This window comes from Panthera tigris, chromosome D1 (assembly GCF_018350195.1).
Source record: "Panthera tigris isolate Pti1 chromosome D1, P.tigris_Pti1_mat1.1, whole genome shotgun sequence".
NCBI lineage: Eukaryota > Metazoa > Chordata > Mammalia > Carnivora > Felidae > Panthera > Panthera tigris.
This window is the reverse complement of record NC_056669.1, coordinates 67,816,949-67,835,686: the sequence shown is the minus strand read 5'-3', so window position 1 is coordinate 67,835,686 and position 18,738 is coordinate 67,816,949. Positions and strand designations below refer to the sequence as shown.

Sequence of the window (18,738 nt, the reverse complement as noted above, 5' to 3'; positions counted from 1 at the left end):
AAAGATTTCCTTTTACAAGAATATATTAGGTATATACAGAAAACTGATCCAATACTAATCTCTGTGAAGACTCCTGTAAAGAGGTTGTTTACTTTGGTATACCTTGGAAAGATTTCCTAGCTTAAGCACAAGTGTTTGAAATACTATTTTGAATTAAACTTTTCAAAAGTACCTGGTCATAGGTACCATTCAATGAACATCTACTTTATCTAAAGCACTCTTTTCATGAAAGCTATAAAGAGTAAATACTGTCCTTACTTTGCAAAGTAAGGCTCAGAAAAGTTGTTCTTCTATACCACATCATCACTTAATACTTAAGAGCATTAACTAAAACTTCATGAATGTTTAAAATCACTTTTGAGCTCTTGGGAAATGGTATTTTTATAACTAGAGTGGTAAGTTCCAATCAGAAAAAAATGATTCATGGCAATTTTGAAAAAAATAAAGATTTATCACTTTCTAAGAACTCAAGTGATTGTAAATATTTCCCATAATGAAATCAGAAGTTTCCAAAGAATAAATTAGGATACTAAGAATCTTTTACTGAATAAGGTTAGGGGAATCAGAGATTTGCAGGGGTCAGTGAGTAGAAGAAACTGATAAGCATTACCTGTGCCCTTCCAAGTTACATTCTTCAAACTATTTAAATAAAGTTTTGACTACAAAAAAAAAACTAATTAAAAAAGGAAAACAGACAAAATACCTTTATTTTCTAGCTTTCTAACCTAGCCTATTTAAGAGGTGGCAAACTTTAGCTGAGAATAACCCAGAAACCTTAATCCTTGAAAATGACACTAAGACAAATATAAGATATTAAGGCCATACTACCCAATTTGCTCATTTTACTTACATATTTGTTGTGTTTATTATGTGCCAGAAACACAGTGCAGCCCACCTCTAGATTGGTTTCTTTCGCTAAGAAAGTTATGAAACATAAGATTATCGCTCAAATTAAAGAAGTAATTCCAGAGTTTGGGATCCTTTTTGTCTTTTCAAAGAATATTATGAGTTATTCTGATCAAACAAGATTATGTGAAATATAATTTATGGTGAGAAAAAAAAGCTTATACAAATTTATATCTTTTTATATAACTTGCCATTACAAAATATGGAGAGAAAGGAAAACCTTCTATCAAGAAGAGTTTAAACAACACCAGTGTTGTTACCCCAAATAGCTCTTTTTTTTTCAATATATGAAGTTTATTGTCAAATTGGTTTCCTCAAATAGCTCTTTTAATTAAACACATGACCAACCAAAATGGATTACTATCTTTTAACAAATAAGTATAATAAATATTTTACCTCATCTTCAACATCAATAAATGTACTCATATCTAGCTCCTCAGGAAATGTCATCCGATCATTCAACTTAATCCTGTGCATGGTTGTATAATCAAAATCAAACCTTTTCAACTGTAAGGTCAGCAGGTAAGGAAAATGCAAAAACCGAAGACCCTAAAAGAAAAGGGACCTATTGAATATTGAATATAAACTCAGGTAATCTGGTATTAATTTCTACATGGCATCTACCTTTCGTGCATCACACTTCTTCTTACAACGTTCACAAAAATATTGATTTGGGCCATCCAGGATCTCTGGCTGAATAAATGCATGCAATGCTTCTTCCTAGTAAGAAGAAAAAAAATGACTGTTTTATAATTACTTACAAACATTATAATGTTAAAGCCCTGAATAAAACTTTGCAATTACCAAAATTCTTAGAAGATGGCTAGAAAATTAGGAACTCAAAATGCAAAAAGGAAAAAAAACGATCAACAGCAACATCATTATAAAAACTGAGTGACAAAATAATTGCTTTAATTCTGCATGAAATCTGTTTCCTAGTACTGTACATCACAGTCATTTCCACCTAATTTTTGCTGACTTTATTGTGGAATTTGGCTAAATAACCTAATAAAAATCCTATCTTTAGATTAAAAGTTCCAGAAGAAAAGCAGTTACATACATCACTGCAATCTTCTTGTAAAAGGAAACATTCAAAACTGTACAGTAAATAAGAGAGAACTCTGAAGAATTCACACTATCCCTACATTAAAAACACCTAATAACCATCATTTATCACTACAGTTAGCATCATTCAGTAATTCACCACTGCACTAAAGACTGAAAAACACCGGACAACTTTCTCCCTGCATGTCAGATACTGCTTCACTTGAAAATGTAGGAGAGCTCCTGGACTGTTCACCTAGAGGAACCACGTGATTCTCTTCTCTCCATACAGCCTTAAGACAGAAGCAAGAAACTTAGTATAAACATTGGTGAAGAATCAGTGGGCATAAAATTTTTAATTTTTAATCACCGATTTTTCACAAAATAAATTTTAGTTAATACAACATGTAACATTGGACTGCATCATCTCAAATTTCATTTGTTGTGATCTCTTCACACATGGTCTGATCAGAACTACTGACTATATTTACCTATATAAAGAAATTCTTTACTATATAAAGAAACTATCATGAGGACAAAATATCTTCAAACATTTTTCTTTTGATTCAGAACATGTTGTTCCTCAAAAGATAAATAAAGAAGCTTGATCTGGCAAAATGTGAAAGAGCTGGCAACACTTACAAAACTACTATCCACATATTGTTTGGTACAACTCATTTTGGAATTAGATCAAAAATATGAAAAGATACTCTAAATGCCTTTAACCCCATCCATCTTATATTTTGTTCTCAGAACACAAGGAAGTGACAGGGTGGGGGAAGGGGGGAGGAGAACCAAATAGTGGGTGTTTTTCCACATGACCAAGCATTTTACTGGAGGTCAAAGAAAAGGACACATTCAGAATGATTTTTTTTCTTTCAAACACATTTTAAGCATGAAAAAGGCAAATCCTGTAAAAATGTAACACAGAAAAAGCTCTAAGAAAAATCATATATATAGCTTAGCATGGACTGATATCAAATGAGTCAAGCATTCCAAATTGAAAGTGAAATGTAGAACACTCAATATCTTAACCAAAAAGGTAGGGGGAGAAAATTATGGAACTCAGATTCTTCTTCACTGAACTGTGTGGACTGGTCTCTGGTTATAGTTTATAGCTAGAGCTATCTCCTTCTGATTTTTGCTTGTTTGTTTATTATTTGTTTTTTGAAGTTAAAACTCAGAGAAAAGTTTAAAGAACAGAAAATGTCTGTAATTTACTCAGTTCACCAACTTTTAATATTTTGCTACCCTTGCTTTATCATTCTCCCATCCCTACACACATTGTGTATTTTTCTGAAGAATTTGAGAGTTTTACATGTCATGCTTTTCCTCTTAATAATTCTATATGACTTTTTAAGAGCAAGGATATTCTTATAATAGAGTTAGCAAACTCAGGAAAATTTAACATTGATAAAGTACTTTTGCCATATTCCCATTCTGTCAATTGTCCTCCTAATCCTAATAATGTGTTTCTCCCCATCTAGTACAGAATTGAACCCAGGATCACAGATTACATTTAGCTGTCTCTTCAGATTCATTTTGTCTGGAACAGTTCCAAAGCCTTTTTCTTTCATGACATAAATGGGGTTTTTTAAAGAGGTGGCTGGCTATTTTATAAAATGTCTGCAATTTGGGTTTGCCTGATGCTCCTTATAATTAGATTCAGGTTCTGTATTCCTTACTAGACTACCACCTAAATTATGATGTGTCCTTCTAAGGGTATCACAGTCACAGACCATGATGTCCCCAACCTCCCTATTGGTGATAGGAACTTGAATCAACTGGACAAAGTGTTACCCAGCTTTTCCACTACATAGTTATTGTTTTATCCCCTCGCAGCAATTATGTAATATGTAAGGAGATACTTGGAGACCATGCAAATATCCTGAGTCTTAAACTTTCCGCCCTAGATTTAGCATCCACTAATGGATTCTTGCTTAAACCAAATTTTCATATGTTTTATGAGCCAACTTAAAAATCTTTTTAATAGGCAACTTAAGACCATTCATATTGGATATGATGTTTTGTCTCATCTAGTTTATAATTACTGTATTAAGTAATATTTACTGTGTTCTTTTCTCCATGTGCTGTGTTCTGCTACTTCTTACATTTTCTTTTGGTATTTAGGAAGGTAATTTTTTTGTAGTGCATTTATTATACTTGTATTTGCACCCTTAATCCCCATTTTTCCCCTTTTCCTTATTTAAGCTTTTAGGGTCCGGTTTGCCAGTTTTAAGTGTTATCCTTTGTCTGTTACCCATTCAACAGTCTATGATCTCATTCTACTTTCTCTCATTTTCTCCCTTCCCCTTTTGAGTGGTATTCTTTTTATTTCATCTTACATATAATATGTTATACTTCTACTTATGTCCCCACCCTTGTTCCATTTAGTCCTTACTTCTATAAATACATTAAATGCTCATAGTCCTTTTGCCGAAGCTTCCCTGGGGATCTCTTCACTGGATGGAGTTTATCCCCTAATAAACTCAAGAAGAACTCATGGATATAGTATCATTTCAATAAGTTCTTCAATGTTCAAGAATGGAATTTCTAACTGCCATCAAAATTGAAGAAAACCTTGGCTAGATGTCAAATCCTTGGTCTGTACTTTGTTTCAGTGAATTTCTTCAAATTGCTATTCTGTTGCCATGATTTGTGTGCTGCTCTTCCAGTGTATGATGCCAACTCAATTTATCCTTAAAGTTTAACAGCTTACTAAAATATGGTCTGAGCTGATCATTCCAGGTCAATTTTCCCAAGTACACGGAAGGTCCTTCAAAAGGTAGACTTAAATTTCCCTTATTTCCACAAAGTTTTCTTGGCTAATAGTTCCTAAGGTTTGTTCCCCTGTGGCGTTTTTATTCTTCACAAACTCAGTTACGTTGGACACCCTCTGCCAGGCTTTCCTTTCATTTCTCTGAGATCCTTTTTTCTTTCTCTCATTTTCGTTCTACGTCCCTCTTTAGATTTTCATTCCATTCTATTCTCTTGAGCATTTTATAATTTATTCACTTCTAATAACAATTTTGTCTTTTTCTTTTCTTTCCTGAGTTTGATCAATTCATATTGCATTTCCTATTGTTTCTTCATTTTTCTCCTTAAATTTTTGGATACCAGGTTTTGTTTTGCTTGAGAATATTTAATTTAGTCTGGAGTACTGTGTTACAGTACTCTGTGGTTATTTTCCTCAGGGCTTTTTTTTTTGGCAGAGTGGATTTTTATCAGCTAAAATGCTTTTATACCTATTTTCTGTTCTCTTCTAACAGTGGTGCTGTGTAAATTTGATTCCCAGCCTCCACCCACCCGGTCATTTTGTGGGCAGCGTTCTTTAGTTTGAAAGTACCTCAAACTTTTGTCAACTTAGTGTAGTTTCATGCATGGGTAACAGGAGTGGAGAGCTTGAGGTCTTTCATTCTACAGGACACACTTTTTCTCTTTCTTCTGGTTTTCTCTTCACCACTGACTCAGAGGCATCATACTTCTCTACCTTCTGTCCCAGAGACAAAATTCCTCCAAGGATGCCACGTCTCCCTCGAGATCTCCTTCCCTGTGGCCGGTGCTATAAACTCTTTTGGCATGTCCTGTTGTACTTTTTCCTTGTGAGGGTGATTTTTGTATTTATTTAAAGTCCTTCAAGGCCTTCTCTGTTTCACAGTCTCAAAGGCTTTCCACTCCATCCTCTCCACATATATAGACCTATAGCAGCAACAGAAGCTCTGTTGGAACTTGATTATTTTGCTACTTACAGGTAATTGGAAGTTTATGGCATTCTGTCCCCGTAATGCAGAAGTTATAGGTTATCCGCATTTCATTTGTGTTCCTTTTTGTCTAGGTTTTCTGGGAAAATGTACAGATATATACAGATTCACATGGCCATCATTATCTTCCAGACTCGGAAACCAGTTCAAGCTATATTATAATAATTTTCTATAGCTTCCTAGTTCACTATTTAACAAGTTGGCTCCAGGATAATTATAAACAAGATTAGTCAGTCATAAAAATTAGTTTCAATTCATCTATGCCTTCAACAAATAAATTATGTAAATGTGGTCATATACATTTATTTTCATTTAATGTGATGCATAACTAAAAATCATACTAAACTATATGTTACATATTAAAAGATAAACTATAGATTACAAAAATGGAATAAAATACTATACTGCACCATTATTAATACACACAAAAATTTTTGCTCTGCTTATCATCAGCTGTCCTCTTGAGTATGTTAAATTACTCACATATCATGTGAGCTTTGGGTTGACCATGATTGTTTATCATCATTCCAGAGTGAAGATAATAGTTTTTTTCTAGTTTACTCCTATTATACAAAATGTAATTTATACATTTTATAGACTGTAATTTTTAGAGTTCAGAATAGAACATAGAGAATTCTTACATCATTCATTAGTTCTTCATATAAAAAAATACTGGTTACTACAATTTTATAGTTAAAGCAGAAAATCTAGGCACAATGCAATTATAATATATACCCAAGAAATGGCATTGCCTATGAATTCTTTTTTTTTCTTTTTACAATTTTTTTTATCATGAAATGTCTATTTTATTTTGAATACAGAAATGGGTACTAAAATAAGATACTTTATTTTTCAGATCAAACATAAATCAGAACTACCACTGGTAACTTCCTAACCAATTTTAATGTACTAATTCTGTGCTACTGATATACAGTAATATGTCTTCCTTACAAATATATCCAACTATCTATCTTTCCAGAACATATACTTTGGTTTTTTGTGTTGTTTTGTTTTAATTAGGAAAAGAACTTTATCCTAAGCCATCCACTTTTTCTAACTGCAATTTTTGAGATAATTGTAGTTGACAATTATAAGGAATAATACTGAGGCACCTGGCTGGCTCAGTCAGTTAAGCGTCCAATGTCCGCTCAGGTCATGATCTCATGGTTATTGAGTTCGAGCCCCTCTAAGCTGTCAGCACAGAGCCTGGAGCCTGCTTCGAATTCTGTGTCTCCCTCGCTCTGTGCCCCTCCCCTGCTCACACGCTGTTTCTCTCTCCCAAAAATAAATAAACGTTTAAACAAAACAAAACAAATAATACAGAATCCTTTGTACTCCAGTTCCGTCCAGTGGTAACTTTTTTTTTTTTTTTTTGCAAAACTATAGTATAATACACAATCAGGATATTGACATTGATCAATCTACATTATATTATCCAGGTTTTCCCAGTTTTAGTATACTCATTTGTCTGTGTACGTGTGTGTATTAAGTTCTATACAATCTGATCGCCTGTGAAGGTTCACATATCCACCACCACAGTCAAGAGATTGAACACAGTTTCTAAACCACAAGGATCCCTCATGTTGCCCTTTTAAGTAACCACCTTCCTGTCCTTCCCCTGGCCCTACCACATCTCTAAGCTTTGGCAATGATTAATCTGCCCCAAACCCTAAAATTCTACCAAAAATGTATACAAATGGAATCATATCACATGTAACCTTTTGGGACTAGTTTTCACACAGCATAAAAATTCCCTTGAGATTCATTCCAATTTTAGTATGTATCAATAGTTTGTTCCTTTTTGTTGCTGAGTAGTATTCTATGGTTTGTATGTACCAGTTTGTTAAACCATTCACTAGATGAAGGACTTCTGGGCGAATTCCATTTTGTGGATATTAAAATAAAGATGCTATGGGCATTTGTACACAGGTTTTTATGTGAACATAAACTTACACAAATTTTCATTCTATAAGTTACCAAGAGTATAATTGCTGGGGTTTATGGTAATTGTATGTTTAGTTTTATAAAAAAACTCCCTTTAACATTTCATATTTCCATCAAGAATGTATGAGTAATCCATTTTCATCACATTATGACCAGCTTTCTGTGCTGTCATTATTTATTTTAGCCATTCTGCAGGTAAAGGATTATCGTCACTGTGGCTTGAATTTGCAGTTCCCTTAGTGACAGTGGACTTTTCCTGTATTTGACATCTGTATATCCTGTTTGATGAAATGTTGTTTATGTCTTTTGCCAACTGTCTAAATGGATTTTTTTTTTTTACTATTGAGGTTACTACTTTTACTATTTTGAGGTTTCTTTACATATTCTAGATATTAGTCCCTTGTCAGATACGTGGTTTGCAGAGAAGTTCTCCCAGTCTGTAGCTCTTCCTTTTATCCTCTTCATTCACATGGGCTTTCAAAGAGTAAATGTTTAATTTTGATGAGATCCAACTTTTCAATTTCTCCCTTTGTGGACCGTACTTTTGGTATCAAATCGAAGAACTCGTTGTTTAACTCTAGAACTGGAAGATATTTTTCCTATATTTTTTAAATAAAATTCATATTTTATATTTTAAATTTAAATCTATGATCCATTTTGAGCAAATTTTGTACAAGGTATAAAGTTTAAGTAGAGGTCCATTTTTGTGCATAGGGATATGCAATTGTTTCATCATCATTTGTTGAAAGACCATCCTTCCTCCACTGAATCACTTTTGTGTCTTTCTTAAAAATCAGTTTGGACATATTTGTGCAAATATACATCTGGGTTTTCTATCTTGTTCCACTGATCTATTTGTCTATCCTTCCGCCAATACCAGTCTTGATTACTGTAGCTCTATAATAAGTTTTATCAGGTAGAATGATTTCTCCCCTCTATTCTTCTTTTCCCCAAATTCTCTTACCACGTGTAGCTTATTTCTTTGCCTTCTACATAAATTTTAGAATAAGCTTGTCTAGATCATCAAAAAAATCTTGCCAGATTTTGAGAAGATAGGCTAATTAAACTATAATCTTGGGGAAAACTGACATTTTTACTATGCTGAATCTTCTAATTGGTGAGAACAGTATGTCTTTCCATTTATTTAAATATTCTTTTCAGAGTTAATACTTTCTTATACATAGGTCCTGTACATATTTTGTTGGATTTACATGTAAGGTATTCTTTTTCCACATTTGTAAATGGTATTGTACTTTAAATTCCACTTTGCACATGTTACTTGCTAGTTATATTGAAATACAACTGATTTTTGTATGTTTATCTCATACCCTGCTATCTTGCTAAGCTCACTTACTAGTTCTACAGGGTTTTTTGGGGGGGGGTTGTTTGTTTGTTTTTTCTTTTTTTAGATGCCTGAGGACTGTTCTACATTAAAAAAAAATCATGTTACCTAAATGGGGAAGGGGTAATTTTATTTCTTCCTTTAATTGGAATGCATTTTATTTCCTCTTCTTGCCTTATTGTGCTGGCTAGGACTCCCAGGACTATAATGAGTAGGAGTGGTGAGAGCAGACAGACATCTTTGCTTAGAAACAACCTTCACATTCTAGGGGCACCTGGGTGGTTCAGTTGGTTAAGCATCCAACTCTTGGTTTTGGCTCAGATCATGATCTCAAAGTTTCATGAGTTTGAGCCCCGCATCGCGCTCTGCCCTGGCAGCATGGAGACTGCTTGGGGTTCTATCTCCCTTTCTCTATTCCTCCCCCACTTGCACTGTCTCTTTCTCTTTAAATAAATAAATGAACTTTAAAAAAAAATGGTGGGGCACCTGGATGGCTCACTTAGTTAAGCATCCAACTCGGTTTCAGCTCAGATTATGATCTCACGGTTCAAGACTTCGAGCCCTGCATTGGGCTCTGTGCTAACAGTGCCTGGAGCCTGCTTAGGATTCTCTGTCTCCCTCTTTCTCTGCCTCTCCCCCACTCGCCCTCTCTCTCAAAAATATTATTATATTATAAAGTACTATGTTAGATGTAGGTTTTTTAAATATGTTTTTCACTAATTTGAGAAAATTACCCCATTCCCAGTTTTCTGAGTTTTTTTTTTTTTTTAATCATGAGTAAATACTGAATTTTGTCAATGCTTTTTCTGAGTCAATTGATGCGATGGTGTGAATTTTCTTCTTTTAACTATCAATATGGTAGATAACTCTGATTGTTAAATACTGACCAGTTCTGAATCCCTGAAATGAACTCGACTTGGTCATGGCATATAATCCTTTACATATTGCTTAATTCTATCTGCTAATATTTTGGTAAGGATTTTCTTATCTTTAGGAATTAAGGGTACTGGCTTGGTCAGTTTTAACTGTCTTTGGTTTAATATCAAGATAAAAGTAACTTCACAAAACAAATTGGGAAGGGTCCCCTTCGTTTCTAGTTTTTAGAAGAAGACTGTGTACTTGGTGCTCACTGTTCTAAAATGTTTGACACAAGGCTCCAGTGAAACCATCCCAACTTGGGAGACTCAATTTTTGAGAAATTTTTAATTATGAATTTAATACCTTAACAGTTATGGGGCTATTCACATTATCTAATTCATACTGGAAGAATTATTGTGCTTTTGAAGAATTGATTCATATAAATTATCCAATTTATGTGTACAGAGTTATTTGTTGTACTCCCTTATTATCCTCTTGATATCTGCATGATCGGTAGTGATATTCATTCCATTCCTAATACTGTAAATTTTTGCCTCCCCCCCTTACTACTGGTGTGTCAACTGTATTGATCTTTCCAAAGAACTAGCTCTGCGTTTCACTGATTTGTTTTTGTTTTCAATGTCACTGATTCTGCTCTTTTCTTTATTATGCCCTTCCTTCTGCTCACTTTGGGTTCCTTTTGCTCTTCTTTTTTCAGGTTAGCTGGAAGTTTATTGATTTGAAACGTCTCCCCTTTTTTACGAATATAACCATTTTAATAAAGGTGAGCATTTAATGCTGTAAGTTTCCCTCTCAGTACTGCTTCAGCTGTGTCTCAAAATTTGATATATTTTCATTTTCATTCATTTCAAAGTTTTTGTGGTTGTTTTTATTAATTTCCCTTAAGGCCTCTTCTTTGACTCATATTATTTAAATGTTTTGTGTATTTTTATTTTTTGTTAGTATTTTTTATTTTTTTCAGCTTATTTATTTAGAAAGAGCAAGGGAGAGCGAGAGTGTGCATGCACGGGAGGCACAGAGAGAGGGGGAGGGAGAGAATCCCAAGCAGGCTCCATGCTATTAGCACAAGCTTGACATGGAACCATGAAATCATGACCTGAGCCAAAATCAAGAGTTGACGCTTACAACTGAGGCACCCAGGCGCTCCACATTGTGTATTTTTCAAACGTCTGGTGGCTTACCAGTTATCTTTTTGTTATTGATTTCCAACTTGATTCCGCCATTCTTGAAAAACACACAATGATTTTAATTCTTTTTTTTTTCTTTTTTTTAGCTTTTAAAAAAGATGTTTATTATTAACAGAGGGGGCGGGGGAGAATATGAATGTGAAGCAGGCTCCAGGCTCTGAGCTGTCAGCACAGAGCCTGATGCGGGGTTTGTCAATGGTGTTGTTGAGCTCTTTATTTGCTAATTTTCTGTCTAGAGGTTCTACCTATTATTGACAGAGGGGCATTAAAGTCTCGAACTAGAACTGTAGACTTGCCAATTTCTCCTTTCATTTTGGACAATACTCTCATATATTTTCCAGCTCTGTTATTTGGTAAATACACATTTAGGATTGTGGTCTTCTTGATGAACTAACCCTTTTATCACTATATAATAATACCCCTATTTCTAGTAATTTTCTTTGCTCTCAAGTCTGCTTTATCTGATATTAATATAGCTATTTCTCTCAATATTTATATAACATTTTTCCATATTTTTACATTTCAGCCTGTCTATACTAATAGATTTGAAGGGAGTTTTTTGTAGCAAGCATACAATTGGGTCATGTTTTTAAATCTGGTATGTGAATCTCTACCCTTTAATTGGTATATAAATGGTCTAACTAAGCCTGCTATTTTAGTTTTGTTTTGTTTCTCCTGCTTTACTGTGAATTACTTGTATGTGTTTTTTTTAATTCTATTTTGATTCATCTAGTTTTTTGGAGTGTTTCAGTGGTTGCTCTAGGTGTATTATATACACATAACTTATTCTACTGGTGTCATCATTTTATCAGTGCAAGTAAAGTACAGAAACCTTTACATCTTTTTACCCTCTCCCATTTATTATATAACTGTTTTAAAGATTTCTTCTACATACATTTAGAACCACATCAAATAATTTATAGTTTTGGCTCAACCATTGAACACAATTTAGGAAACGCAGGAGAAGTGAAGTCTATTGTATTTACCCAGATTTTTAGCTTACCATGTTCTTTCTTAATTCCTAACATTCCTAGACGCCTTCCTTTTATTATTTCCTTTCTGTTTAGAGCATTTTCTTTAGCCATTTTTTAAGGTAGGTCTACTGGTGGCAAATTCCCTTAGTGTTCCCTCATCCATGATCTTGATTTCCCCTTCATTCCTGAAGAATATTTTCAGTGGTTGTAAGATTCTAGTTGACAGTGCTTTTCTTTCAACACTTGAAAACATGTGCCACTTTCTTCTGGTCTCCGTAACTTTTGATGACAAATTTGCTTATGAGAAATCAGGGTGCTTGTACCCTGTAAGAAAAGGTAACTTTCTCATTTGCTGCTTTCAAGGTATTTGTCTTTAGTTTCCAGAAGTCTGACTATAATTGGACTTGATGTAGAGTGATTCTGATTTATCCTGTTGGGAGTTTGCTTAGCTCTTCAGATCTATAGCTTTATGCCTTTTGCCAAATTTGGGAAATTTTCAGCCATTATTTCTTCAAGTATTTTTCCAGCCCTATCTTCCTTTTCCTCTCCTTCCAGGACTCCAATGACACAAATCTTAGATCTTTTATTATAGTCCCATAGGTCCTGAGGACCTTTTTAAAAATGTTCTCCGGTCTTTTCTCTCTGCTGTTTAGACTGGGCAATTTCTGTTGTTCTATCTTCAAGTTCACTGAATCTTTCTGCTGTCTCTTCCATTCTGCTGTTGAGCCTATTCATCAAGTTTTTCACTTTGGTATTACATTTTTTCAGTTCTAAATTCCCCTTTCACTTTTCTTTATATCTGTGATTTCTTCCCTGAGATTTCCTATTTTCCTCATTTGTTTCAGAAAGTTTGGGATCTCCCACTGAAGTATTTCTATAACTATTTAAAAATATTTGTCATATAATTCTAACATCTGTCATTTTGGTGTTTTTATCTATTGATTGTCTCTACTTTCATTCAAAGTAAGATTCTTCTGGTTCTTGTATATAGAGTGATTTTTTTTTTTTAAATGAAACCCAAACATTTTGGGTTTTATGAGATTCTAGACCCTATTTGAATTTTCTGGTTTACTGGCTTCCTTTGACACTGCTCCAGTGAAAGAAAAGGTTCCTGCTTCATTACTGCCAGGTGGGAGAAGTCCAAGTTTCCCACATGGCCTCTGCTGACCTCTGGGGTGGGAAGGGGCTCTTCATTACTGCTGGGCAAGGGTTGGGATTCTGACTGCTCAGTAGGCCTCTGCTGATAACACCTTGGCTGTGAGGGGAAGGCATGTCTCATTACAGCTCCCCTGACAGCCTCCACTGACACCATTGGTGGGAAGGGGCTACTCTCCTTACTGTTCAAAGATGGCAAAAATCCTGACTCTTCACTAGGTCTCTTCTGACATCACTCCAGTAGGGACAGAAAGAAGCACCTCTTTACTACGAGGTAGGAGTGAAGGCTAGGCTCCCCATGTGTCTCTAATGACAGTGAACCAGGGGAACAGGAGAACAGTAGTGGGAAGGTTTGTTACTGCCCAGCAGGGATAAAACTCCTGCCTACCTACTCAGCCTTCTCTGAAAACTACCCAGGCAGGGGGCTAGAAAGCCTAGTTACAACTTCATGAGAACAGAAGTCTGGGCTCCCTACTTAGCCTCGGCTGGCATGAGTTAAGATGGGGGCCACAGTCTTTCTGTGGTGTTTGGCTAGAGCAGAATGGTTATTGCCTAAAAGTTTTCTGCCTTGCTAAGCTGTCCCTTTCCTGGTCTTTTGGCTGGAGACAGCAGGCTTTTCAATCTGTGCCTGTTCATTTCCAGGTTGCCAGCTTCTTCAGTTCCAAGTTTGGACTATATTAGGCGAAAAGAAAACCCAGGGAACTCACCCCATGTCATTCCTTGAGTCCTGAGGTCCCTAGTCTTTATGCCTTTTCTCCACCTTTCAGTCTTCTTATGTTTTATTTTATATATAATGTTCAAGACTTTCAGTTGTTTTAGCAGGAGGAATAGGGCAATGTACATCTACTCCATCTTCCTGAAAGCAGAAGTCCCCACTTTTTAAACTGGTTCCCACTATGTCCAACCACACAAATTCCTAGAAAAATGAGGGTAGAGTCTGTGGAAGAGATTTTTCTTTATGTGATGCTTACATATTTGGACAAATATGGACCACTCCACCATCCAAATGAGTTATGTGGCTAAGCCAGATATTTAAGAATGTCCAAATCATCTGTTAATTCAGGGTAGAACCTATGGTATAAATTTGTGCACACTAAACACTTGAAATGCTTATGATTCCATAAGTACTTATGAATTAGATAATGTTGCATTAAAAACTTTAAAACAATCATTAAACTATGTTTACTTATGGAACAGAAGTCTTTCACACAATCTGATCTTTCCAAAGACACTTATAAACCCAATTTCAGACTTCTGAATACATTTTGTGATAATAAAGATATTTAAATGTACTTACCTAATAATAGAATAAAAGTATATAAATAGAAAACGGGTCTAAAACAATGCCTACACAGAGTAGGCAACTCAATAAATATGTTACATGACAAAAGATATACATAAAAATACAGTGTCGAAAATTTACCATTAAATAGACAAGCTTCTCCCTAGTTAATGTCAAACCTATGAGGCTATACCATTTTTGCTTAATTTGTGAAATATGCTGCCAGTAAAAATTAATACTTCCAATTTTTATCTATTATTAGCATGTATTTAGGACTATCTCATTATAATAATATATTCTCAAATGTGCTTAGCAATAAGCAGATGCAAGTTTCTTTGATTATGAAATTTAGAGAGATTTGTTTAGACTGCTCTAATCAACGAAAAGAAAAGGTTCTAGTTATCTCACAAATCATTAAAAAAATTTTTTAAAGGGTAAAAAAAGGAATTTTTGTTAAAATGGTAACCAAATGTCCCACAGTAAAAGAAAATTACAGTTAAGTAAATTTCTCTACTACAGGAAACCTCAGGGCATTTAAAATAAAATATGTACTGTTAACTTCTCAAAGAGGATTACAGTTATACCATTTCCCAAATTTAATCAAAGAGGCCTCCTAAACTTCTATTAAATCCTGTTGGAGATGGAGTGTTAAAAAGAACTCAATCTGAGAGATAAGAGAATGGCAAAAGAACCATGAAACACTGATTCCCACTTGGCCAGGCAAAATGAAGACCAGCAATTTAATAAATACCACAGCTATAATGACTAAAATGTAATTCAATAAAGAAAATATCATTAAAAGCTATTTTAAAAACCACAGGCGATTCTTAGCACTCATTTAAAAAGTAGTCTGCTATCAATCATGCTGAAAGATGACCATAAAAATTTATTATAAATGTCATAATGATAAATTAGCTAAGTGCTAATTCCATTCCTATTTTAATCCGAAATATTACTCTCAAGTTAAATTTGTTTGAACACAGAGATAAAACAACTCTAGAAACTGGATGTTTCAGATGAAGGTTTAAAAAAAAAACTTTAATTTTTAATAGAATCTCACACTTAATTGTCTGAGATTAAGCATCGGGTGTTAACCTCACGATATACACGTGTCTATTATATCGTGGCTCATTGAAAAGAATATACAGTAAACAGAACACAGAATTATCAATGTACGTGTAAGTATATACATGTGTTTATGTGTGTGCATATATCCAAGAAAGAGTCCGTTAATAAACGTAAGAAAATAAATTTTAAGAGTTCAAGTCAAATTAAGCCAAATATTAAACAGTCTGAACGAAATTTAACTAGATTTTTTACAATCCACATTTATACCTAATTCTTTTTGAAAACACATAGAATTAACAAAATACACAATGGCAAGCAGTGATATAAAACTAATTTTAGATGGCTGTGTGATGCTTTCTGTGGCTTCAAAAGTGTAGGTTATAGGTTTTGAATTCAGAAAATAATGGGAATTTACTTACCTCTAACTAAAGTTCTCTGAAGGTAGTATCCTCCTTAGAACCCCTATCTTGGGTAGTTCACCTGCTATAATTTCCCTAAAGAGATTCCAGCAAAATCTAGCAAGTTTTAAGTTCCCTTCTGCAAGCCCTATTAGCGCATGCATGTGTGTTATATAAACTTGCTCACATAATTGCTTCATAGCTATAACTTCCAATTCCCACTGAATCAACACCACCACTATCCATGTATCAGTGGAGGATACTACCTTTGGAGAATGTCATTTAGAAATGTGTCTTTTTTCACTTCTCCAGAAGTATCCTCCAAATCACTCCATTGCTATCTCTATCACATACTTAAGAGAGTGGTGGTAAATCAGCAGGTGAAAAAATAATGACAAAAAGATTTAGCTAAGCAATTATACTTGCTGAATACTCAAATATATGCCAATATAACAAAACAAACAGCACCAGCTTCCTCAACATTCAATTAATATGTAAAAAAACTAAACTGAACATATATGTGAAAAATCTTTCATAAAAAATACTTTCATAACCAAAGCAATGCAGAAAAAATTGTCTTTATCACCTGAGACTACCAAATATTTTCCTAGTATATTCTGCTAAAGTGCCAATATTAAAAACGATTAGGAAATAAGTATTAAAAGATAAGAATTTTTCAATATGACACTTCGACCTTAAACTAAAAAATAAAAATCAAAAATCAAAACAAAACAAAAATGAAAAACAAAACTAGCCACTTACACCAAGGCCAATCTTCTATACCTAGAATGGCAATTTACAAAGGGTAGTATTAACAAAATTTCTCAAATCTATTCAGGAAAGGGTCTGAAACACAGTGCAGGAAAGAAGACTTAATCTTACACTATTCAGAAAAGGTCTTCTACTTTGGATTTCCATGGACTGATTCCATAACTTCTTATAATTTCTTGATAGCCATATGAAAGTAGGAGAAAAAAGCAAAGGGAAATAATTGTCCTAGAGGCTAGAGGAACAAATCATACTAGACGCACTATTTTAGAGGATAAAAGTATGGAGTAGCTTTAAAAACACTGATTTTTAGCTACAAACCACCGTCAGCTTGATAACAACATAAGTAAGGCCCAAAACAAGAGGACTCTGAAAGTCTCCCCTGGCTCCTAATAGATTCAGAATAAATGTTTCTGGACATTCTAATTTTAAAAATCAACTTAAACTCCTTTCCATGGCTCTCCTTTTGTGTAAGTAAATACAATAAAATACAATAATAAAATTATCAAAAAGCAATTAAGATATAGATAAGAATGAGAAAATCTTAGATAAGCTCCAAAGTGGATTCTCAGTATATAAATAATTAAGCTAATTTTAATCAATCAATCAATTTACATCTGATTCTTCAAATTACTGTGCTTCTACAATGCATGATTTTAAATTAAAGAATAGGGATGTTTCCTTTAAAAAATGTGGCCTCTGTCTATCATAAAAACCAGAGGTTATTTTCCCAATTTTAAAAAATGTATGGAAATAGGCACACAAAACAAAAAGTACTTTGATACAAAAAAATGGTAACGAAACAGCATTTATAAAATAGACTATTTATAGGGGAAAAGGATAAAGTGAGATAATCTACTCATCTATCAGAAAGAATAAAATACTAAACCATGAGGCCATACATTTGCATTCACTTTCCTTTTTATACATGCACTATTAGGACTCACTGAAGGGTCAAAAATCTTCTAGATCTTGCTAGTTTAAGAGCAGGAATTACTAACAACCCAAGAAGGTGTATCTAGGATGATACTTACCTCACAATAGATTATACCACTGTGCTATTATGTATTCTGTGTATGGATACACAAGCAGTCAGCTGAAAGGTACACACCACACTAGCAAATGCTTGACTGGACCCATAAGGCCGGATGACCAATGGAATATCAAGATATGTGTCGATTCTCCAGCCCTCATAACCACATTCCAGACATCTCACGTAGTCCTTCAGCTTGCCTTGATATAGTTCATTTATAAGATCAGCCTAAAAATAAAAACATTAAAAAGTATTCCTTAAAATTCATTTTTAAAATACACAAAACACAATAATACCTGCTTTTAAAAATAAATTTCAAAGGATATTCATTCTTTATTGCTGAAGTTGTGGAAAGCTTTAAGATTTATCTAAAAGTCTAGGGGTGCCTGGGTGGCTCAGTCGGTTAAGAAGTCCGACTTCAGCTCAGGTCATGATCTCGCAGTCTGTGAGTTCAAGCCCTGAGTTGGGCTCTGTGCTGACAGCTCAGAGCCTGGAGCCTGCTTCGGATTCTGTGTCTCCCTCTCGCTGCGCCTCCCCCATTCTCTCTCTCTTAAAAATAAATAAACATTAAAGAAATTTTTAAAAAATTTATCTACAAGTCTATAAAAAATGAAGTTTTGACACAAATCAACTAAAAATCAATAAAAATAGATTAACACTAATTTAAGAATCAATGTACAAAAATTAACTAGTTCAATTCTCTTATCACTAAAAACTCCACTACTAAAATATGTTTTGTTGAAATCAGTTACCAATTTATCATACTATTAAGCTTCATATTATCTTTTCATTAGGATGAGAATACATCTATCATTTTAGGCATGTTAATACTTACATAGCTAAATAACCAGCTATTTTTACGGCTTTATACCTGCATGCCACCACTCTCACAAGAATATATTCTGATTTCTAAACTCGTATCTTCCAGCTCAAGGTGCAAATAAAACTTTAACTTTCAATACTAAACATAAAACAATTTTGAGGGGAAACATACTGC

At 34.1% G+C, this 18,738-nt stretch overlaps 1 protein-coding gene across 2 annotated transcripts in view; it reads right to left on the bottom strand.

Moving 5' to 3' along the window:
• The window catches only part of USP47 (ubiquitin specific peptidase 47), a 105,771-nt gene that overhangs the window by 33,220 nt on the left and 53,813 nt on the right, over positions 1-18,738 (bottom strand). For both annotated transcript variants that reach the window (XM_015537931.2, XM_042959483.1), the window contains 3 exons: positions 17,820-17,969; positions 1,531-1,626; positions 1,303-1,455 (listed from right to left, as the gene is read on the bottom strand). In XM_015537931.2, coding sequence (XP_015393417.2) covers positions 1,303-1,455; positions 1,531-1,626; positions 17,820-17,969 — 399 coding nt within the window. The remainder of the gene's footprint in view (positions 1-1,302; positions 1,456-1,530; positions 1,627-17,819; positions 17,970-18,738) is intronic.